Genomic DNA, 25,648 nt, shown 5'->3' with positions numbered 1-25,648 from the left:
AAACCCTCTGCAAGTCATCGTAGAGCCAGCCAGTGCGGTGGGAAGGAAACAACATCACAAGTCTGAGTACTCTAGAGCAAAGACTTTTAACTGGGAGCATCAGAGGGAAAAGGAGAAGAAGAGAGACTAAGTAAAGGAAAGGAAACTAAGTCAGTCAGTCATAGGCACAGCCAGGGAGAAAAGCTGGCAGGAACAGCAGAGGGTACAAATGTGTTTTCTTGTACCAATCCCCTGAGGAAAATGCAGAAGTGATTAATGTCTGCCAAAGTAACTGTTTACCCCAAAGTCATCTTATGTGAACTGTTGAAAGCAAGTTAACCTGAACTCTCATCTGCTTTTGAGGAATAAATTGGTTTTGGTTTAATTTGCAACCTGACTCCTGAAGTTCCTTTCCACCAACTTAACACTTGTATTGAGGTACCACACTACACTCTCCAGGGAAAAGAAGTTCTACCCCCTGTTATATTTACTTCCCTGTATTTATTATTTTTGTTCAGAAGGAATCCCTACCCGTATACAGACTGGCATCATGATAAAATAACATCTTCCCCTACCCAAATTCGTGGGTAACACCCCTCTGGGGTATCACCATCTTTCATTGCCCGACCCCACGGGGCAGCATGCAATAAAAACTGCCAAATTTACCACTGTGCAGTGCCGAGCTAGGCTGCATTTTCAATTGGAGAGGGGCAACCATGCCACCTTGACTACCACCATTTCACTACCCTCCTCCTCAGTTTAGTCCACTGTAATTGCATCACAGGAGAGACCCAGAGTGAATGACGCCGAAGTTGTGCAAACTCTGGATAAGTGAGTATAGGTTTCTTTATTATTTTGTGGCGTGAAGAACATTTAAAAAAAAAAATAAAGATTATCTTGGGCAACTCCTTTTAAGGTTCAAAACATATGTGATATTAAGGGGCTGATGACAGAGACGTCTGTGAAGTTGACATAAATGTTGTCATTGATTGCCTACTTTGGTCCTGTGTAGAGATGAGCGAGCATACTCGCTAAGGACAATTACTCGATCGAGCATTGTCCTTAGCGAGTACCTGCCCGCTCGGAAGAAAAGGTTCGGCTGCCGGTGCGGGTGAGAGGTGAGTTGCGGCAGTGAGCAGGGGGGAGCAGGGGGGAGAGAGGGAGAGAGAGATCTCCCCTCCGTTCCTCCCCGCTCTCCCCCGCCGCCAGCAGCCGAATCTTTTCTTCCGAGCGGGCAGGTACTCGATCGAGTAATTGCCCTTAGTGAGTATGCTCGCTCATCTCTAGTCCTGTGTCAAGATGACATGTCAGGTCTATAGCAGACTGAACAAGGATTGGTGTGAGACAAAGGAATTGCCATTTTGGGAGCAAAAGGAGGGGGATGAATGCTTTCTTATTTTAAACCATATTCATTGTTTTTAAGTATTTACAATTCCTTCTAGGGAAATTAATCTCATAGATAAGATTTGATGTTGTTGTTAGCCATTTAGTCGTTCACGACCCTCGGTGACCCTAAAGGCTCCCTCCCTCCATGTTTTTCGGTTTTGCATTGCTTTTTTCAGTTGTGTGATATCTGTGCCAGTATCAGCTCTGACAGTATCAGCCATTGTGTCCTTTGGCGGCCGGGTCTTCTTTTGCCACTGATCTCTCCAAGCATTATAGATTTTTCTAGCGACCGTGCTTGCATTAAATGGACAAAATCCGTGAGCCTGAGTCTGGTCATCTTACCCTCCAGTGATATATTGGGGCCTATAAGATTCAGGACTACGCTGGTTGTTACTTTCGCCGTCCAGGGTATACTTAGCAGCTTTCGCCAGCACCACAGCTCCAACGCATCAATCCTCCTTCTATCAGCTTTTTTTGCAGTCCAGCTTTCACATCCATACATGGCTATGGGGAAAATAAAGGTTTGCACTATCCTGCATTTAGTTGCTATGCCGATATCCCTACTTTTCCAGATTTTGTCCTCACCCCAATGCTATCAAATGTTAGATAAGATTTGCAGAATATTAAAAATGAGATTCAGATATACAGTTAAAGAAACTCTGTCACCATCCTTTTGCACCCCTATCTGAGGGCTGCACAACATACTCACACTGATCACAGTGATATGTCTGCTGTGTAGATCTATGCAGTAGTTTTTGAGAAACTTGCCTTTTATCAGTAGTAGCAAATGCATAGAAGACTACCTAAAGTAGTCCTGGATATTCATGAGCTGCAGCCTCGCTACTCCCACCCCCCTGTCCAGTCAATGATTGACTGCTGTCTGCCTTTTACTGTACATAGAAAGAGAGCTGCCAATCATTGGCTGGATGCTGGAGTGGGTGTGACTAACCTGCAGCTCATGAATATAAAGAACTAATTCTGGGTCTTCCTCCTGCTAATAAACTGAAGGTTTCTCCTAAACTACTGCACAGATACACACAGCAGACATATCACTGCAATCAGTGTGACATCACATCTCCGATAAACTCACCGCATTATGGTGCTCTCAGTGAGGGCTGCCAAAACATGGTGACAACCTCTTTAAATTCACCCTTAGAAGTTGGAAATTTTTTGATTTTTTTTTTTTAAATCCTTAACACATCCTTAAAGAATTTAATATTTTTCCCTAATGATTGTGAGCGCCTTAAGGAATAAAAATGACAGTGCAATCTTGGTAGAGACATGATATCCGTATGGATAAATCTTTGTTTCGAGCATTATTATTATTTATACGGCACAGTAATGTCCTATGAATCTTCCTCATGTAACACAGCTTTTCACCTTTGTGTTGATATAGTGTGTTTATGTGATAGCCTTGTCTCCACAATGATGAGTACCGGTAGTTTCTCCGTCCCTGTTATTGGCAACCATACTGACAGAGGCAAGCAGTGTTGACTTGTGTACTGACAAATGGCTTGATAAGACAGAAGTGAGCTGATAAAATAAGCACACTTATGGATGTGCCAAAAGGCAGCTCTTCTGAAAATCCCTAGCCGTGGAGAGGATAATACATGGAATCAAAGTTTGTATCTTTTCTGGGTATTTTCTACACACTTGCATTTATAAAAAGACGAATAAAAAGTTCCTTCAATTTTAATAATAGTCGCCAATTGTAAAAACGTGTTCGCTTCATACGGCGAGCTGTTTTGCGACAAATTGCATTTTTGTTTATTTTTATACGTCTGGCTATTTATAGATAACCCGGCGATGCTGCATTTTTCTGTTGTAGCTGACAGTATTCGGGGCCTGCAGTGACTCTCCCTGACAAATGAGAAGACCGCAAAGACAGAAAAGTTAAATACATTTTTGGTTGGCTGCACAAACTTTCTATTAATATAAAACATTGTCCAGCGCCTGATAAGCATTCCAATGTTTCTCAGTCACCATTCAGCATTGCAATGTCTGGAATGATAGACATGTCAATAAGAATGGTGTAAACAAATCAAGGGATGGACCACGTGTTTAGGACAGGGGATTAAGTGAGAAAAAGAAGAAAACAAGGCATTACAAGAGATATCCGCTCTTATTGCAGCCCTAGCCTGGGCTAGTTTACTGCATAATTCAGTTAGATGATGGGATTTTTAATGTAGAGGAATATGCAGCTTTGAAAACCTCTCTCCAATGTTACATCCTTCTTAATGGGAAATGCCCGAATGTCAAAATAAGCAATAAAGCAGGATGGATATTTTTTGAATGTCTCCCAAAAAAATTTGAATATTGAGTCAATGGACACATTTATTAATAAGAGTTTATTTTCTACCAATGAAATTGGAACAGCTATTTGGTGAATTTTGCACTTCATTTATTAAAAGAAGCACATCTCAACAAATCTGGTGCAGCTCGAATTGTCTGGCCAATGGAATTTGTTTTTACACCTACAATAAATTCACCATAACTGATCACTGGAGTAGCCACTTCTTTAAAGGAGTTTTTCTCTAATGAGAAAACTTTCCATCCTTCTTGCTTTAGTGTCCACTCCTGTTTTTGAAAAAAAAAAAATCACAGAAAGCGGCCACATACTCACTGATGCATTGTTACAAGAGGGCAGGCATATAAACCAGATATCCCTCAGACATGAGGAAGCCAGAATGATATATGGAGGAGCCAAAAATTGACACATGTGAGGACACTAATGAGACAACCTCTTACAGCCTTCTTTACAATGAGGGGGTGGTTGCTTAGTGTTAAATTCTGCACAAGAAAGTCAAATATAAGATGTCAGACCACATGATACGTGTAGTGCACCATGCAGCATTGCAACCTATTAATGTCGCAAGATTTGAAACCAGCAGTCTGCTCTGCACCCCAAAGGTACACCACACCGGAACTGACACCTTGGGCTCCCCCAACAGTCAAAGCCACACTGCATGTTATGGATATGTACTGATAAATGCGAGGTGTTAGCTGATATTTTAGCTAGAATATGTGAGCCCACAACCCACGGCAAGGGTCCTTGCTCCTTGTGAGTCCCTACACTAACAGCTAAAATCACAGAAAGGGAATCATCAAACAGAAAAAAATCACAGAAAGCGGCCACATACTCACTGATATATTGTTACAATAATTCCCGTTCTGTGATTTTAACTGTCAGGGCTCATGCCCACGGGCGTGACGGGCTCCACAAGTGGAATACTGCAGTGGAGTCCGTCACGGCGCCCCCCCCCCCCCAAAAGACCCCATACTCACCTCCGGATCTGCTGCATAGCTCCTACATGACACTGCCGGTGCGCATGCGCAGTACAGCGCATGATGAGTCGGCCGTGGGTGGGGCGCGTATTCACGCTATACTTCCGGATTGCTACAGCGGAAGTATAGTGTGATGGACGGCTTCCATTGACTACCATGGAAGCCGTCCGCACGTATTCTAGCAGCAAATGGCACATGCCGCAGGTAATTTCATGCTGCGAAATTCTGCGGTGAAATTCCGCAGCATGTACAGTACATTGAGCTATTAGGTTCAATAGAACCTAATAGCTGCAGTGAAATCCGTCCGTGGGCATTAGCCCTTAGTGTAATACATGGGCATAATCCTCTACTGTGGGACGCACCGATCTATTGGCTGGCTTCTGTGGTATCGTTCACATTGCAGATTTAGTTGCATGCAGTCGCTCCTCCCCAATCTGGGCTGGGTTGAGTGGGTGGCTGCATATAAGTATGCAGTGGACAATTTAGCTCCTCTAGTTTATAGTCTGGCTTGCTTCATATTGATAGGGTTTACGTCCATTGTGCCGGCCCTATGGCCATTGTGCTGGCCTTATGGCGATTGTGCCTGCTCTGCACATTATCAGGTATTGGATTTTTGGATTTTTCAGTGAAAAATATTTTTGTGTTCCCCCTCACCTCTGTGATTTTAAGTTTCAAAATGTAAGTTAGAAATTAAGGAGGTTTTTCAGTTGAAAATTATTGATGACCTATCTGCTGTATAGGCCATCAGTATTAGACAAGCAGTGGTCCCCCACCAATTGCTGCTTGAAGGGCCAGTGAGCTGATTTCTATTGGAAGCAGACCGCTGTGTTCCTACTATGGTGGCAAAGCTTGGTATTGCAGGCAAAGTTTCCATTGAAGTGAATGGGAACTTTGCCTGTAATATCAGGTCTGACCACTACAGTGGGAATGGAGCTTTTTGTTTCCTGCAGAAATCAGCTAAGTGCACCAGCACTCTGACCCAGTGAATAGCTATTAGGTAGGTTCCTCCGATCTACTATTGGAGAGGCCCTCAATAGTTTACAACTGGACAACCCCTTTAGCAAGTCTGCATATGGCATATTTGTTGCAAATATTCTTTATAGCACAATGATTGTGAATAAGGTTTTATGGAAAATAGTCTTTGCAGATTTGGAGGCATGCTGTAGATTCCGTTACACATTACAGGCTATGTCCGGCAAAACATGAAGTGCTTTCACCACACAGTGCTATCACTGGTGCCATTTTGATGGAGCTATTTGCATGGAGTTGAACAATAAAAAAAATACATCTGTATGCCTCCAGATGGAATTGAAAGGTACAATAAAAACCCCACACATTTTTACCCTATTATGGCTCCATACAAGACACTGTATAGATGGGTCCTAATTAGAGATGAGCGAACTTACTCCTTTAGGCCTCCGTCAGACGGGCGTTTTTTCACGCGATTTGCGCATGTGCATGCGTCCGGCGAATATTCATGAATGGGTGAGTGAGAGCTGCCTCTGATTGGTGAGGGCTGTGACCAATCTGAGGCAGCTCATTTAGCAGGCGGGGATTTTAAATCCCCGGCTGCTGAATACTACTCACAGCAGTTCAGGAGAACTGCCAGCCGGCCGCGTCTGAACTCCGTCTGCCGGGACAAGGTGAGTATATATTTTTTTTACTTTTTACACAGTTTTGGATGATTTTCAGGGAAGGGCTTATATTTTTAAGCCCTTCCCGAAAATTCATCCTGAGATCGTCCGCAGCCCATTGCTTTCAATGGAGCCGGCTGTATTGCCGACTCCATTGAATTCAATGCGCTGGACAGCGCTGCACTGCTCTGGCCCATTTCTAATGAAACGCGGCTAGGAGCTGATTTTTCGGCCCCGGTCACGCGATTTGAGGATGCGCATCTGTCATGCGATCCGCAAATCGCGGCAAAAAACGCCCGTGTGACCGAGGCCTTTGGGCGTTTTTGCACTCGAGCACCACTTTTTCCAAGTAACCGACTACTCGGACGAAAAGATTCGGGGGGCGCCGGGGGTGAGCGGGGGGTTGCAAAGGGGGGGAGGGGGAGAGAGAGAGCTCCCCCCTGTTCCCCACTGCTACCCCCCGCTCCACCACGCCCCCCCTCCTGCCCCCCAAATCTTTCTGTCCGAGTAGTCAGTTACTCGGAAAAAGCGGTGCTCGAGTGCCAAAATGCCCTAAACGTGTAAGTTCGCTTATCTCTAGTCCTAATATAAATTATTTTTTTTTGTTTTAGTTCAAAAACAGTAAATTGGAATTCATTTCTTTCTTACATTCACCCTCCTCCCCTCCTCCGTTTTTTTTCAACTACTGTATTGTAATTGCTAAAGTAATTAATTACCAAAATAACTGTAGTGCAAGATCCAAGTAACATACAGATCTACATCTGAGCGGATTGAGCCTGCAGTAAATGCATTTAGTGTGGTATATAGATATGTCTGGCAATGGCATCTTCTCAGTAGTGCCAGGCGGTCGTCAGATGCAGCAGCTGGCAGCGTGTCAGAATCACACATGTAGACCTGCTTACTGAGAGATTGAAGTTTAATTAAATTAAGTGCTTTGTGTGGAGGAGCAGAGCTCTCTTAATTCCAGGGGTCATTTCAGGAATAAGGCTGACATTGACCTCACGTGCCGACCACCCTGGCACCACGCCTGGGCATCTCATTCTCAGTGAAAGCCTCAATTACAACAGGTGCCAGTAAGTACTTGTATATGCAGGTGCCTCTGCCACGTAAGCAGTTGACTTCAGACCTTGTCTCTTTATGTCTGGAGATCTGTGTTTAGGCAGAAACCATAGTAACATGACCTGCGGAACGAAGATGCAGAATTGTACAAACAAATGAGATCAGGACTAGCGCTTTTTATTACACCGTGTCTATATCATGGTGCTTATCACTCATCGGCTTTAATTCAGTTTTCTCAGACATTTTATTTTATCTAGCTGAATGTTTATTGGATTAGCTATAAAAATTGATATGTTTCCACATCTGTTCTTGATGTCTTAGAGATGTGGAAAGGCAGCAAGATGTAGTAACAATAAGCCCATTGTGTGTTTCACCGTGCGCTATTTAAATTGCATATATAAAGTATATATAATGGGATGCTGTTTTTATCCTTGAGTCATGTAGTGAGTCCTCAAGGTTGGGTTGGGTTGGGTTGGGGAAGAATTGGATGCGTCCTCCTTAGCTCAAATTCCCAACTGACCTAAAAAACGGACCTCTAAAGAAACTTTTTCAATTCAAATAAGTCTCAAAATGCTCATATCAGAAAGTCGGCTTTAACTGAAGGCTTAAACAGATGGGCGTGTTTTAGTCCCGCTATGCGCCTGTGAAAAAAATCACGGAAGCATAACATGACGAAACAAAACCATTGATTTCAATGGTTTTGTTTCTAGTATCGGGATTGCCGTGTTTTAATACTACACGTGAGAAAGATCGGGCATGACCTATCTTCCCGCTTTCTTTTTGCAACTCATGCGTAATAGCGCAGAGTTTGAATAGTCAAAAACAAACACGGTTCATGTGCTAATACACTCCATAGCAGAGAGTGTATTAGTGCATGTGCCTGTCTGTTTAAGCCCTGATGCTGTATGTAGTATGTAGGTCATGCCCTATCTTTTCTCGCATGTAGTAATATCGTTCAAGAATCCCGCTAGTCAAACGAAACCATTGAAGTCACATTAGTCTGTTTAAGCCCTAAGGCTGACTTCATGCAGGGCATAAATGCTGTGGATATTCCGCAGCAGAATTTGCTGCAGAAAATTTGCAGCATTTACAATATGATCCATGCGGAGGTGATATCAAAAATCTCTTCTAAATGCGGTGAAACATTTCTACATCGAAACCGCTGCGTTTTTCAAAAACAGGGTGGATTCAAAATCCATAACATGTCTCTTTTACATTGTGGATTTATGCTGTGGATTTCAATGCGAAGGTTAAAATCCGGGGCAGATTGGCTGTAAAGAATGTGGCCAAATCCTCACCATTTAACTGTAATTTGGCCACTGTGTATTTCCAGCATATTTGCCGCAGGTTTTCCGCAGCGGAAAGCTTGTGGCAGATTCGCTATGTATGATGGTAAACTTATACTGTAGTTAAATACAAACTAACTAATAACACATAAGCATTTATACCATGTCTCTTATTGAGCACATTGAGGAAACGTCCACGGTGAAGTGGGGAGAAATGTAAGGTAACTCCTGCATCAAGCCTTTCCAATCCGATTTTGGATTCAGGATTTCCTAAAAGTCTTTCTCTTTTTGTTGTTATACAATGATGCCATCTGCTGGCTAAAGCCAGTGTGTGTGTGCCAGAGAGGCTCTGACAGCAGAGTGGCTGGCAATAGACAGTAAGGCTGGGTTCACACGGGGCGGATTCCCGACGGAAATCTCGTGGTTTGGCCGCAGCGAAAAACCTCGAGATTTCCGCCGGGAGAACCACTGCTTCAAAACCTGCGGCAGTTTTGAAGCAGCCTGGCTGCTCGCTCTTCCACTGTGGCTGGCGCTCCGATAGAGTAGAGCACGGCCGCAGCGGAAAAAAATGAACATGCTGCAGTCGGCAAATTTGCCGTCCTGTGTGGACGAGATTTCTCAGAAATCTCGTCCACATGGCTGGCTAATCCCGGGATTAGCGGCCGCATGCGGATTTGCTGCGGTGAAATTCCGCATGGAAATTCCACGGCAAATCCGCCCCGTGTGAACCCAGCCTTAGAATACCCTGTTGGACGTCTTCTGACATTGGAGCTGTACAAGCTTCAATCAGAATGTAGGAAGACATCAGACAGTGGATTGGAAAGGGTTATATTAGCTTCTCAGAGAGCAAAATGGCAAAATGTGTTTCAGTAAGGGTGGTTTCCGCATTTTTTCGCAGCAAAATCGCCTATATGGAACTAACCTAGGGGTGTTTTCCAACTTGCAAGAAAATCGCACATTTTTTGAGCGATGCGAGAGTGAGTGCAAACACAGAATTATGAAACCAATGCTTTTCAATGGTTTCATTCTGATTTGCGATGTTTTCACTCATGCAATGTGGAGTGGAAAAAAAATCGCAGCATCTCCTTTCTTTCTACGCTTTACATTTTTTTTAAAAATCTCCCATGTTTCCCTATGCGCCTCCTTTTTATGGCAATGCACAAACTTACGATTTCTGTGCGATGCCATACATTTTTAAACTCCTATTGACTTCCACGTTATAAAATCGTGGGTGGAAGTAATGCAATGCGAGATTATTCTCAGGAAAAAGCATCGCTGATGCTCAAAAATCAGGCAAACAAAGACGCATGATTAAAAAAAAGCAAGAAGATAGGTCCTAGCCTACCTTTCTCGAATGTAGCATTAACTACATGCGGGAAAATTAGGGCAAGTCCTATCTTTTCTCGCCCGTACTATTAACCCTTTCCAATCCAATTTATATTCTGGTTTTCCTAGGTGGCTTATTCTTTTTCTGCCGTTATACAACAGCGCTATATGCTGGCTAAAGCCAGTACTGCATGAGGTGACACGTTGGATAGGCTCCGACAGCACAGAGGCCTGCAATATACAGTAAGAGAACCCCGACAGACGTCTTCCAACATCGAAGCTGTACAGCCTCAAATCATAATGTCTTCAGACGTCAGACAAAGGATTGGAAAGGGTTAACGGGCGAAAATACCACTAGTGAAGACGAAACCATTGAAATCAATGGTTTTGTTTCTTCTCATTATGTGGCCGTGATTTTCACGCTCATCTGTTTAAGCCCTTATACTGGGAATTGAGCCCAAGAAAGTCGCATAGGACAGCACACAGACACCCGGCTATGCACTGTCCCATCTGCATAGACACTGCACATTACTTGTCCTATTCTGATCCATGACCAGAAAAGGACATGTAGCAAATTGTCATTGGTCCGTGTAAAAAATCGCTCATATGAGTAGTTTCATAGGCTATGATGGGGCTGTGTGCTGTCCGTGGAGCCTCTATAGCTATACACAGGCATCCCGGACCTTACAATATATCTGATCTAGATTCTAGCAAACAGGTCACCTCTAAGGTCGTTTCTTGTAAGAATCTGCTCAACCCATCGCTCTACTTTTTTTCTGTGAGATATTTATGTTGAAGGAGAAAGTGCTAAATGTCTGTGACTTCCCTAAGTGCCTACAATATTCCAGGTCACATACAGCGCCGATGCCGAGACAGGTGAAGAGTCTTTAAACACTAATGGGAAATATTGACAAAACTGACTTTCCTTTCTCCTTTTCTTATCTTTAGGGCGGCTGTTGCGGCACTCGCAGCTCTACTCAAATCAAGTAAGTTTATTTTCTTGTAGTCTGGAATTGTTTGCACTACTGCAGCATAAGCCAATTCCAAGCATCTCGAGTTAATAATAGGCGCTGAGACCTAGAAAGCAGAACCTTCACGAATGCATCTCTTTGTGATACAGCACGTCATTCAAGAGAGTCATATAAATGGCGCGCACTCCTTAAATATTATCAGACATATATTTTATATTGCAACATATTGATTTAAAATGGACCTGTCATCACAATATGCCACCCAAGAATATGCCTTCAATGGAAGCTGTCCACGGGGAATCCGTGCAAACATAGAGCAAGCTGCAATTTTTCCTCCGCAATTGGTTTTCGGAAGTGTGCAGGAAGAATCGATTTCCCATAGAATGCTATGGATGTTATTTGCTGCTGATCCCCCATGCGGGCCCCCACCGCGGATTCCACAGCAAAAATCCGTTAGTGTGTAGTTGGTCTTAAATGGATTGTATCAAGATAGTGTTTATATAGCTCATACACATTATGCAGCACTTTATATCACAGTGGGAAAAAACTGGAGTATATATTTTATATCCTCTATTACCAGGATAGGTGATAAAAGTCTGAACAGTGTGAGTTTTACCACTGAGACCCCTGCCAATCATGGGAATGAGGGTCCCTCTCTGCTCCTCACTGCAGACTTATTGCACCCCTACCTTCCCCGCTTTCCAAAATTAGGAGTAGATTAAATAGAGCGATGGGCGTGCATGCATGGTGACGTTCCATTCTTTTTCAGTGGAACTGCTGGAGACAGCTGGGTACTATCACAGGAATCTAAAATACTTGAAAAGTTAAAAATTCCCACTGTACATAATATTCACTAATCACCAGCTCTGCTATTTCCGTCAGGCCCGTTGAAATGAATGGCCGCACATGTGCAGCCATAGCTCCATTCATTCTGACGTCACTGCACGCAGGAGAAGCATTCCCCCAAGAATCCTGCCACTCAGTCTCATGGCTTCCATGGATGAACTATTATCATAGATTGAAACATCCTATAAGGAACCCTAGTAATAAAGAAGAAAAAGCTCCCCTAAGTGGATAAACATAACGAAAGGAATCAGACCTTTTATCAATGCTTCATCTTCAAATGCGGTAGCCCCACACACACCCCTCCCCCACCCCACTTTCCTGACTAGTTTCCAGTTTACCCCAGTTAAAATTTCACTTGAAAATTGTGAAGGTTTGCATATGATAACTTCATTGGAATTGATAGTTACATTCAAACTTGTAATTTATGGAGTTGCAACATCAATTAAAAAATGTATTGGAAAAAAAGAATCCTGCCGTTCCATTGGTTATTATCTCTTGCTGATATTCAATGGGACTTGGGCATTGTTTATTGTAGTCATTTTTCAGGGCAAGGGGAAGATCATGGCGTAATTCCCTAATAATTTACATAATGTGTACCCTATCCCTTGTGCCACAATGCAGTTCTCCTTTTGATCAACAAAGAAGAACAAGAGTATGAATCTTGCAAGCTTGATATAAAAGGGACATAGGTTGCTCATCATTCATAGAAAGTGAAAGAATTAGTGATGTAGGTGATGATTAGTGAATATTATGTATAGTGGGAATTTTTACAGCAGCTAGTCTTTACCTTTTCGAGTATTTCAGATTCATGTGATTGTATGACACTCAAGATTTTCAAAACAACTTGTAAAAAAATTCTACAATGACTCAATGGGAATAACGATTGTTCTTAAGGAGGTGGGATTGTTCATCTAAGACTCATCAAGGAGGTGATCACAGGGCTCGGCCGTACCGCTCTCTTCTTGACGACCTCTATGGGAAAGCACTGGGCGAAGGCCTTTCCTAGCATCCTGCAGGAAGGTGGCATATTACCAAGGATAGACTACATTTGTGTGGCAGCAATCTAACTTTTATTCAACAGGGTTACACACCACCCATTTCTTGCACTAGGCATTTACCTGATGCTGGACTTGTGTAAACAGACAATGCAGGTCTCTTAAAAACCAGCAATGTCATCCTCTATATACTGCTTGGACTAACACCTTTTGGTTATACCAACCATATTAGCAACACTGGTCTTTAGCAATTTCGGCAGCCCTTGGGAGTATAGCTCTTTTCCTTCAATCTGGACCAATATCTCTGCATCAGTACAACTACTTCCATTACTCTGCGGAACTTTTTCATATTGGTAGTTGCCTAGTACCAAGCAGTAGTACCTCTCGAAATCCTGCTCGCACCATCATATCACTCAACCCAGCACCCGAAGGCACAAAAATTTAAAGAAACAGTTTCATAAAAAACAATTAAACATTTTCTTATCAAATAATAAAGCCTATGCAGGTAACAGTTACTCTAACAACACGAGGGGCAATATAGGAATAAAAAGCCAAATGCAGTGTAACTATAGCCCAATAGAGATGAGTGAGCGTACTCGCTAAGGCAAACTACTCGAGCAAGTAGTGCCTTATGCGAGTACCTGCCCGCTCATCTTAAAAGATTCAGTTGCCAGCGGGGGAGAGCGGTGAGTTGCGGGAGTGAGCAGGGGGGAGGGGGGGGGAGAGTGAGAGAGAGATCTCCCCCCCTGTTCCTCCCCGCTCTCCCCACTCCCCTCCGGCACCCGAATCTTTTGAGACGAGCGGGCAGGTACTCGCATAAGGCAATACTCACTCGAGTAGTTTGCCTTAGCGAGTACGCTCGCTCATCTCTATAGCCCAACACTTGTCATATCTCAAAATTTCATGGTAAATGTGTTCCAGAAGAAGACGGAAAAGTCTTGCTCATATGGAAAATGATATATGTCATGGGTGCATATTAAGAAAATACTATTCTCCTACAGCTGTAGATTCTGAAATGAAAATTCGGGTGCAGAAATTTTCCCAGCAAAAAGCGTGCTAGAAAACGAGGACACGTCTGCTCCCTGCTCGATTCTAATACAAGATCTTCAACATGTCTCTTTACCACTATTTTTATGTATTTTGTTGCAAGTACCCAAATTTTCATGCAGTTAAAAGAGATGATTTCAAAAGTACAACCAAGAAGATCCACCTGTTTCCATTAACGAAAAAATGTTCTTATCTTCTTCTCTTCCTTATTATGAAACCACCAGAAGTAAGATTTCATCAGTTGCTGTAAGATCTAATTTTCTTTGACAATAATGGTTCTATGTTTGTTCTTTGGCTGGTACAATAATGAGATTCCGCAATCAGATAAAGCTCCTTATCACATTTAATGTCTACCCCTCATAATGAAACGCCACTTTTTTTAACAGCTTTTGCCCAAAACGTGGAACATAAGTGAACAGTTGTTAAATGGTATTTGCTTTATGTTAATGTTATGTTCCACCTCCTTAATATAAACTTATAGACTGTATTGAGCACGTATTTATATCTTTGACGCCCGCTATCAATATGGCAGTATTCACAGTCATGTTTCCATATGTAAAGAGAGAAATGCAATCAAGCAGTCAAAAATATATAGCTGAACTATAACCTTCATTTAAACTTCTAGACTTCACAAAAGGACTGGAAACACTAGCAACAAGCCTAGTAGACCCTAGTGTCACTCCTAAAAAATGGAGCTGAAAAAGGCAACCCCAATTTCGGACTTAGCTCTATGTACCCCCACTTATATCTGATGTAAACTGGAAACAATAGCAGTAGGGTATTCCAGGACAGCAGATCAAGAAACAATATTAGGGTGCATTCAGACGAGTGTGGTTTACACGCTGCTACAGCAACGTGTAAACCACGCTTCTATAGCAACCAATAGGTTGCCATGGAAGTGCTCACATAGAGCTTTTTTACCAGCGCAGAATCTGTGCTGGTAAAAAAGATAGGACAGAGAGTGCTGACTAGCCTGTCAGCTCCGTGCTGAGGTGCTGTCTATGGTGCTGACAACAGGCTCCTATGGGAGCCACGGCAGCACTCTGGTTGCAGCACAGATATGTGAACAGGCTGCTCCGTGGAGCAGGGAGCAGCTTGTTCACCGCAGAATTCCTGCATGTCAGCAGTGTGGTTTACATGTTGCTGTAGCAGCGTGTAAACCACCCTCATCTGAATACACCCTTACCCACAAAAATGTCAAAAGTTAGCTAAAAGTGTAATGACTCTTTAAGCAAAATGCCCAGTGCCGGTGATTGAGGTCATTATTTTGCCTGGATACAAAGTGTAATACATCATGCCGTGTGTCTATAAAAGATGAATGCTGAGACTTATTCATTCTGAATTCTTAAAACAGTTTGTTGGGGAATCAATATTCTGATTGTATTATTACGTTCTATATATCTGGAATGTTTTGTCAGGGTAATTTATGGTCCCAGTTTGAGGGACAACAGAAATCGAGTTAGTATTAATCACATACACTCAGATGTACATGTACAATTTGTGAAACAATTCGGTGTCAGGAAGAAATATTTGGCAGCGCAAAACTTGAATTATAATTTTTCCATTTTATTTCAAGTCTTTTCATTTTTATAATAGTATCAAAGTTCTATATTTTATGCCAAGATTTAGGCTCCTTTATCTTTTTTTGCAGTTTATTTCTTTAATCTTCAGCTGATCTAAACAGATTGAAAACTAGTGAAAATTCCATCATTTTCAAAATCTGTCACACATTGAGTGATCATAATGCTGAGGGGTATTGTACTTATGAAGGATGGAAATGTAGTGGTCGCACTGGGTCGCTAATTCTTGAGGATGTCAAAAGGCTCCTCTGTAAGGGGGTACTATTCTTCTTAGTACTGTTCTTTTTATTATTTCTTTATAATTCATATCACCTCTTGCCGAGTAAGATTATTGTGTGCTGTTGTGACTTTAAGAGGGGGTGTGAATGAGGAGCAGGAAAAAACTCAGACCGGAAACTGGAAGAGTAGGTGGCATGCCTATGTTGCTACTGGAGGACGGACATGTTTGGAGTCTCTCCTGTTGTGTTGCTCACTTAAAGTAATCTTTGCCTTATGCGTGTGATGTCGTCTGTTTGAATATTGGACATGGAAATCCTCAGGGCCTACCGCTACCTCACTCCCTCTCCCCTCCTTCCGACCATGACAGCTCATTTGGATATGCTGCAGGACTCCAAATCCCAGTCATTGGTTAAGAACTTGGTTGAGACCGTTAAATGGGAGTAAGGAGTAAAGAGACTCTGAAGGGAAACCTGTTGCACAGAAATAAAAGTTGACCCATTAACAGTCAAGTAAGAGAAACCCAGACACAGGAATTGAACTGTCCATTTCCAGTTACTAATTTATTTAAGTTTAATATTAATAGAAGAGAAGTAAGATCCAGAATTGTATGTGTGGTTTCCACAGATCCTCTGGGCTGTTACCACAAGCTGAGTCTAATTAACCACCTGGGCCTCCCTATAATCGGTCTGGTCGGAACCAAGACTTGAGTTCCTGTTGACACCCCTGCCTGAATATGTAGACAGGAGAACCATAGTTACTGTAAAAGAGCTGGGATTGGCCCTCCTGGTCTCATATCCAGCATGGTCCACTGCCCCTGCTATTACTGTAGCAGGGCCACTGTATGAAGGGGAAGGCCCAAGCCTGAATCCTGTGCCCCCTCACAACTCTGCTACATATAAAAAGATACCAGTGTTAGTGGGATACACTAGCACAAATGTTTCATTGTAGCCAAAAGCTCCAAGTTCTGCCTCAATTATAACAGAACTTGTAATAACAAATAGCCATGTGAGAACTAATGAGCCACATTATAAAATGATGGACTTTGTATTTGTTTAAAATGGGTGTCCCACTAATAAATATTACATTTCCTCATTAGATCACACAAAATGTAGACAGTTTTCAATTCGAATCACAAAAAAAATAAATACATTTGTCTAGATATTAGGCAGCATAGATGCAAAGAAAAATGGCTGGAGAAGGGCACAACCATCTGAATAATAGCAAGGAATTCACAAGTGATATATTCCCACTTTTCTTCTTTTATTTTAAACCCACCAGTGATAAACACGTTTCGAGTTCCAAAGCCTCTTCATCAGTAATTCTGGTTACAATACAGCTACTGACAATCACATGTTCTAAGCCTGTATGTTATAGTAAAAGGCTGGGCACAAACCAGGAGTTATAAATGACTGGCATCCCATTCCTCTTTGCAAGAAATAGCATAATAATCGCATAGCAAATAGTCAGTTTTCCGCTGACAAAGATCGAATTCACCCATGCGAATATAGCCTAAGGAGAAACACTTCCAGACCCACATCATAGGCCTCTCACCCAAACAAGTCAGAAACCTATTGCACACTGATGAGGGGCAAAAACTCTGGAAAATGTCCGACTTTGGCTTATTTTCGCAGTCGTTGTTACAAGGCCTGCCATTGGCTTGTAGGAATGCTGCCTTCTAAGCGGTGGCATAGTAGAGGCATTGTTCCATCCTGCTTTTGCATATTCAAGTACTGCTGGTCACACACGCTCAGTAGCTCAGTTCACTTAACCAAATCCTCTTGTACACAGGTGGCAGGGTAACTACTACTCTTGTGTAGGCCACTAGACAATTGACAATAAGAATCAGCACAATAGAAGCCATAGCGAGTATGTAACAGCAATATCTAGGTACAGGGTATTTAAAAAATGATTATAATTAAAAAGTTATTAGGATTTATCTCATCTAATAGAGTAAATTAATATTTAATTGCCTTTAAGTCTCGTAGAAATATATAGGTTAATTAAAATCTGCTTAATGAAGGAGAAAAATGACCCAAGTGTGAATGTGCCCTTTCTCTGGCTAAACCTGTAGCTTTGCAACTTTTGATGACCTAAACTACATTTAATCCCCCAGCTGCAACAAGCCAGAAGCAAATCATATACTTCGGAATGCAAATGACTGTAAATGAACCTGTTGGAATTTAACATACTTACATTTTACTTGTAGCATCAGAGTTTTGTTGTCCTTGATCTATTGACCAATTGGTCTAATCTTTAACTGGATTAAAGTATGAACTGGTGAAGAATATGATTTTCATGACCACAAATGCTCTATTACTATTAATTTATATATATATTTTTGCCCCAAGTTTGCCTGCGTCTCATTCTGCAAGACCACTGGTATGATATATGAGGACTCACGTTTCCACTTAGGACCACCCTTGTTGCTATTCAGCTCTCATTAGCAGCGATGGAAATGTACTCTTCTACTGACCACAACCGATGTAATTTCATTTTTTATCAGGGGTTAACAAGGTGTAATCCTGATGTGTTCTAACATAGTAAAATAAATATCATACAACCGCAGTCCCTGATAGCAATTTGTGGTAGATGGAAACATGTTTTCTTTACACTGCCAAAGGCATATCATCCATCAGTGCATGTATCACATTCTTACAGCTCAGGCTGTGGATATAGCGGTGTAAATAAACCCTCTCCCCCTTACAATCGTGATGACGGAGATCAGCACTTGGTAGAATTTCAAGAATATTCCTATTATACTATTCTTCTTTTCTCACTGAAGCTGCTTTTGAGATGGCAATCAACTTTTACACAATAGTAGATGAGTTGCAGATTGTGCCTTCTCTTCATTGTCTAACATTGCTGACTACCTTGCAGGGTGGGCCTAAGGGCCCATTTAGACACAACGATTATCGCTCAAAATTGGCTCAAAAGCCGTCTTTTGAGAGATAATCGTTGTGTGTAACTGCACTGACATCATGCAGTCTTCGTTAAGCCATCGCTCATTGTCGTCTTTCAGCGTGCTGCAAGAGAACGATGAGCCTTATCAGGGATTCACAGCGGGATACAGCTGATACTATTGTTTTAGCTGTATCCCGTCCCTGATAACAGGCTGAGTATGAAGAACAGAGCTGTCCAGCTGCTACCGCCCCATTGAAAGCAATTGGATGAAGACAACTCCTGCAGGAATTTTCAGGCATGGGCTTGAAATATAAGCCTTTCCCTGTAAATAAGCCCTAGCTGCTATGCAAAATAAAACAAATATATACAGCACCTAGCCCTGTCGGGCTCCGGCGCATCTTCTCTCTTCTCCCTGGCTCCCCAGCACTCTTCTGTAGCATCTGAGACAGATGATGTGCCCTTAGCAACCATACAGGTCACATACCACTTTAAGCCAGCCCTGTTATAATGTTTCATTAGAAAAGGGGGAAAAAAGTTTTCCATAGTATAGCAATGCACCAAAAGAATAATGCACATAGCAATACTTAACTGCTCGTCCGGACAGGACAGATTGTGCAAACTGAATACAACACCAATGTATGGCCTCTTAAAGGGGTTGTCCCGCGCCGAAACGGGTTTGTTTTTTTTCAACAGCCCCCCCGTTCGGCGCGAGACAAACCCGATGCAGGGGTTAAAAAAGAAAACCGGACAGTGCTTACCTGAATCCCCGCGCTCCGGTGACTTCTTACTTACCTGGTGAAGATGGCCGCCGGGATCTTCTCCCTCGGTGGACCGCAGGGCTTTTGTGCGGTCCATTGCCGATTCCAGCCTCCTGATTGGCTGGAATCGGCACGTGACGGGGCGGAGCTACACGGAGCCGCTCTCCGGAACGAGCGGCCCCATTCAGAAGAGAAGAAGACCGGACTGCGCAAGCGGGTCTAATCCGGCGATTAGACGCTGAAAATTAGACGGCTCCATGGAAACGAGGACGCCAGCAACGGAACAGGTAAGTGAATAACTTCTGATAACTTCTGTATGGCTCATATGTAATGCACGATGTACATTACAAAGTGCATTAATATGGCCATACAGAAGTGTATAACCCCACTTGCTTTCGCGGGACAATCCCTTTAAAGCTACTGCCTCTCCAGGGATGGACGCATGTAAAATCCCTGTGGTGTCAGGAAAAGATAAGATTAAAAAAAAGAAAACAGGATACATAAGTGCTGGTGATGAAGGAGGATGTCCGATAAGATGAGGAAAAGCCTTTATTGGAGATAATGTGTTGTACGACCTAAGGTCCTATTGTGTAATCCTCTATGATCTAACGTAGGTGCCTGTTTGGCACTGGAATGTGTTATCTCCATTAAAGACTTTTCTTCATATTATTGGACATGCTCCTTGATCAGCAGTGTCCGTATATACAGTTTTTTTTTTATCTCATCTATTCTTATTATTATGTTTAACATTGCAAAACATATGTATACATGTTCAGACTTTCCCACAAGAGGATAATAGGCCTCAATGGTCTGTTAGAAGACAACTAGTGATAAGCAAACAATTGTAAAGTTTGGTTTAGCTGGCTGGCTAAATATTTACAAAAAATTTGATATGGTCCAAACTAGTTTGAACTTAATTGGAAGTTCATCAAAACCCCTAAAACTGATGTATAACACTGTCTAAGAGCTATAAAAGCCCTGTATAATACTTTGTGACAGTGTTAGACAACAGTGTTCACGACTAGTATTTAGCGAACCAAACCAGCAGAGCCCTGATTCGGATAGAACTTTGCTAAAAGCTTGGTTTGGTTTGGTAAACACGAAAAACAACCCCATTTGTAGTTGACTCATACAACGTACTAGACCTTATTGACAATATATCCTGTATATGTATGCAATGAAAACAATAATAAGTTTATAATGTTATGAAAAGTGCTAACCCTTTCCAATCCACTGTCTGACGTCTTAAGACATGATTTAAGGCTGTGCCGCTCCGATATTGAAGACGTTCGTTTGGGTTCTCTTACTGTACATTGCCAGCCTCTCGGCTGTTGGAGCCTATCCAATGTGTCAGCCCATGCAGTACTGGCTCTAGCCAGCAGATAGCGCCGTTGTATAATGGCAGAAAAAGAGTAAGCCCCCTAGGAAAACCAGGATACAAATTGGATTGGAAAGGGTTAAATGTTCTGCATAGATGGAGAGTGAGTTTCTTGTAACTATTTTCTTAGGTAGGCATAAAAATCCCTGTTCGGCACTGCATGTACTACTGCTCTAAAATCTTATTCAAAAGGACATTCTGAAAGGGCTTAAACTTTGGGATATTAGTTATATTTATGCAGTATATATATTAAGGTTGTGCATCTAGGACCTGTGGTTCTACAGGTTTCCTTGTGCACACCTTCACAGGTAGGGGTTAATTGAGCTGGCTGGGTGTGGTATTCTCCACCAGCCAATCCCCCTTGTCTGCTGCAAATAAATACCAGCAAACTCTTTTGCTTTATGTATCACTGTTAATCCCGTTTAGAGCTGGTGTGTGCATGCTGGTCTGTAGTGTCCCTCTCTCCTTCCCTGAAGAAGATCTGGACACCTGCTGTCCCTCCCTTCCTTGTGGTTTCTAGGGTGTGTCAATCTGCTTGGTTCTCCCTTTTCCTGGGCAGGTGTGGCCTCCAGACATCTGATGTCCTATGTGTGTGTCCGATGGGTGATGGCTGACACTGTTCCCTATGGCAGCACGGTGGCTGACTCTTTATTTCCCTGGTGTGAGTACACTTGGACTGGCCATGGTTTTCCAATAGTATGCATGTGAACTCTGGGTGGGGTTCCTGTTATATGTTGTATGCACAACCTGGTATGTTTGTGGGAACAGTGACGTGTGTGTGGTATGTCTGTGCAAGTGGCCAGACATGTGCTTTATATGCAGTCCTGTTCTATGCCAGTGTGTGTGAACAGTGTTGTGTCCTACGCGTGTTTTGTGCACTTTTCCAGGTTTCTGATCAGGAAAAGCCAGGTCCCAGATGAAGACAGTGGGGCTGACCTTATCAGGACAATTACCCTGCTTTTAGGCAGAGGTCCCCTCTTTCCCTGGTTAGTAAGGGACAGGGGTCCTTTTATCTTGCCTGTAGAGGTGCAGTTTGTAAGTGCAAATACTATATAAGTGTGTTTGTGGCTTTCAAATTGATGCTCTTGCGTCCATATTGAAGTGTGGCGCTTTAGTGCACCAAGCTGACATAACAATATACTGCTCAGACTAGATTGTTATATTTTAGGTTATTCTGCTCCTCCTATGACACTAGTAGCAACTTCAGCTTCAGTTACAACTGTTTTTATAGAGGGGCATGTACTTTAGCAATATGCAGTACACAAAATGCTGCAAATGAGCAGACTTACTATTTGGTGTCATATTACTATTCACTGGTGCCACTTATTATTTACAGTTGGTGTCATAGCCCTTTAAATTACGACATCTATGACTCCCTTCTTGCAATATTTTTTAAACAGTCTCACTTTCATTTGTAATTGACTACTTTTCTTGTAGTGACCATTATAATGATTTTATTTTTGCAGCCTGTAAATGTACAGACCTTTTCCCAGAAGTGCAATCATTCCTTTAATGTCTCTATTTAGTCTTCCTTTTCATCTAGGGCTTATTGATTTCTACCTTCTGCCCCTGCACATGATGGATGAATGAAAATATATTTTTCTGTTTATTAATGAGAATAAGTTTTTTATAAGTTTCTTTTTCCTGCATTCAAGGTTACTTGCATTTATATCTAAAGCCAAAAGTGCACACAAAGGCTAAAGGTGTCCTTCAACTAAGAAACAGGGCAGCATTTCATTGTTCTGCCCATAACAAAAAGTATTACAGTGGCAGCATTTATGGGAAACCCAACCAGTGCTTCCAGATGATCCAGACCAACTATAGACCTGAAGACAAAGCTTTATAACTTCTGACTGTATGTTGTTCCAAATACCTGTCCTCACAGACTCCTTGAATCTTAGGTCCATACAATATAACATCCTGTATGGGTGTGCAAACCAGTTATAATGGTACCATATATAATGTCATATGTTTCTGTATGGTGTTTGTGTACTTTAATTTTAATGCTGCATTGTGTTCTTTATAGTAAACACATGGGCATACATGGGGGCGGTGCGTGGGTGGGGAAGCTAGGGTACATTCGTACTTGGCAATTGCCAACCGCACTAAAATGAAGTCAATGGAAGCCTTCCGATCCGCGACCTGACTGCATTTGAATTGCGGATGGGCTGTCAATCCTGCTGGAAGCAGGAGTTAAAAAAAACCAAAACTCTACTGTGCATGTGCAGCGGCGCACTGGCCGGCGCTTCCGTACACAGTCGCAGTGAAGAAAATAGAAGACTGGGACAGTCATGCAGAAGACCCAAACAGGTAAGCAGGGTCCTCGGCCGCGGGCAGAGTCAGATTCTGCTGCGGGGTCCCGCATGCGGAATCCCGCATGCGGAATCCGATCCACTCGTGGATATGAGGCCTTACAGTTTTCATTATATGATTCTGTAGTTTTTTTAATCTATTTTTTTTCACTGCAGAATCAGAAAGAAAGCTTACTAAATCTGTATATTTTTACATAAGTCTGTTTCTGCTGTGATTGTGTTTCCCTCAATTCATGTAATTGGGATTAAAATGCACAAAAAAACCCCGCAACTGTATTAAAAAAACACACACCTTGCATATATTCAACTTTTGGACAATATTTTCTAAAAACAAGTTAGTTAAATAGACTTTTATTCCTTACGTTTCTAAAGGCATTAATCAACGATGGAAAATTGCGTTAATACTGTTACATATGAATACAGCCTTCGCGAGGTAGAAAACTCCCCTTTGCACCTTACTGCTTACTCATCAATACTACTCTACTAGAGCAGTCTGCAAATCATGTCCTATGAGGAACGGTTAAAGGATCTTGGAATGTTTTGCTTGCAAAAAAGAAGGCTGAGAGGAGACTTAATAGCTGTATACAAATAACTGAAGGGCTGTCACAGTGCAGAAGGATCAGCCCTATTCTTATTTGTACAAGCAAAGACTAGAAGCAATGGGATGAAACCGAAAGGGAGGAGACACAGATTAGATATTGGAAAAAACTTTCTAACAGTGAGGGTGATCAATGAGTGGAACAGGTTACCACGGGAGGTGGAGAGTTCTTCAATGGAAGTGTTCAAACAAAGGCTGGACAGATATCTGTCTGGGATGATTTAGTGATGCTGCACTGAGCAGGGGGTTGGATCAGATGACCCTTGGGGTCTATTACTTCTGCTCACGTACATTTACAGTCTGTATGTAATGCTGTCTACCATTTACTGCTGAAAGGTAAACATTGTATCAGAGATTTTCACTATTCACCAGCAGATGACAGACAGTGGTGGAGTTGCAGAGGTAGTTTTAGATGAGATGACTATCACTCCTGTGTTTTTAAATAGAAGTGGCAGCTGTTCAGTGAATGTAGGTGGAGCGTGCCAGAGATCTCTTCTGGCCGCCCATCTCCATTGGCTGTAAATAGGCAAGATGAATGACTGCCTGTGTTAGGTTGTGCTGCTGAAGTTTGTTGTTCTACAGGGTTCCAGGAGCACACCTGCACAGGTGAAGGTTAATTGAGCTGGCTGGGTGTGGTTGTTCAGGTCAGCCAATCCCCTGAGTCTGGGTGTAGATATATACCTCAGCCCCTCTGCAATGAGGAAGCTATATTTCCTCAGCCTTGTCTGCTGTGTGAATAGTGTCTGTTCAGCTTGCTGTGTGAGTAGTGTCTGGTCAGCTTGCAGCTTGCTGTGTGAGTAGTGTCTGGTCAGCTTGCAGCTTGCTGTGTGAGTAGTGTCTGGTCAGCTTGCAGCTTGCTGTGTGAGTAGTGTCTGGTCAGCTTGCAGCTTGCTGTGTGAGTAGTGTCTGGTGAGCTGGCAGCTTGTTATGTGAGTAGTGCGTGGTCAGCTTGCAGCTTGCTGGGTGTTTGATGTCCTGTGCTGCCTATTTAGTGTCTTGCTAGAGTAGGAACTGCAACACATGATGAGCCTTGTCCGGGCCTTGCAGCTTAAAGGGGTTGTCCCGCGGCAGCAAGTGGGTCTATACACTTCTGTATGGCCATATTAATGCACTTTGTAATATACATTGTGCATTAATTATGAGCCATACAGAAGTTATAAGAAGTTTTTCACTTACCTGCTCCGCTGCTGGCGTCCTCGTTCCCATGGAGCCGACTAATTTTCGCCGTCTAAAATGGTCGAATGGCCAAATTAGACGCGCTTGCGCAGTCCGGGTCTTCTGCTTTCTTCAATGGGGCTCCGTGTAGCTCCGCCCCATCACGTGCCGATTCCAGCCAATCAGGAGGCTGGAATCGGCAATGGACCGCACAGAAGAGCTGCGGTCCACGGAGGAAGAGGATCCCGGCGGCCTTCTTCAGCCGGTAAGTATAGAAGTCACCGGAGCGCGGGGATTAAGGTAAGCGCTGAGCGTTTTTTTTTTTACGTCCCTGCATCGGGGTTGTCTTGCGCCGAACGGGGGGGGGGGGGTTGAAAAAAAAAAAAAACGTTTCGGCGCGGGACAACCCCTTTAAGTTCATTGGCCAATGTATGAACTAATCCCCTGCTTTTTTATACAATCTGCTGTAGTGTGCGAGGTTGTGTGGTAAGTGAGTTTGTGCATTTAATGTGTCAGTTCTGCCTGGTTACAAGTGTCACCCTTCTAGGGAGAGCAGGGCCGAGGTTCCAGCGTGGGGCTGCCTTTATAGAGGCGATCGCCCCGCTTTGTAGGTAGGGCCAAGTCATCTTCCCTGCAGCACAGGGTCAGTTTCACCTAACCTGTGTCTTCTGGTCACGTTTGTGTGGGCCTGGTGCTTATTTGCCCACACGAATGTAGCAGCCTGTTTATACTGAGCAGGAAGTCACTCATTACTCGCTTCATTTCAGTGAGCTGAAACACAGTGGCTAGTGACTACTGAGCGATTTGTTACTAAGTTTTCTGTTTGGTCCAACATTACACGGGAGAACTATTCGTCAGCATTACTCATTTGAGCGATTTTTCGGCCAATAGTTGGCCCATGTAAAAGTACCCTTAGCGTCATTGCAGGCTGGA

At 42.8% G+C, this 25,648-nt stretch overlaps 1 protein-coding gene across 1 annotated transcript in view; it reads left to right on the top strand.

Moving 5' to 3' along the window:
• Positions 1 to 25,648, top strand: part of AGBL1 (AGBL carboxypeptidase 1) — a 602,072-nt gene that overhangs the window by 28,740 nt on the left and 547,684 nt on the right. Inside the window, exon 7 of the mRNA XM_066589394.1 lies at positions 10,904 to 10,941. Coding sequence (XP_066445491.1) covers positions 10,904 to 10,941 — 38 coding nt within the window. The remainder of the gene's footprint in view (positions 1 to 10,903; positions 10,942 to 25,648) is intronic.

The sequence above is a fragment of the Eleutherodactylus coqui genome, chromosome 2 (assembly GCF_035609145.1).
Source record: "Eleutherodactylus coqui strain aEleCoq1 chromosome 2, aEleCoq1.hap1, whole genome shotgun sequence".
Taxonomy (NCBI): domain Eukaryota; kingdom Metazoa; phylum Chordata; class Amphibia; order Anura; family Eleutherodactylidae; genus Eleutherodactylus; species Eleutherodactylus coqui.
The sequence above is the reverse complement of the archived record's forward strand: the minus strand, read 5'-3'. Positions and strand labels throughout refer to the sequence as shown.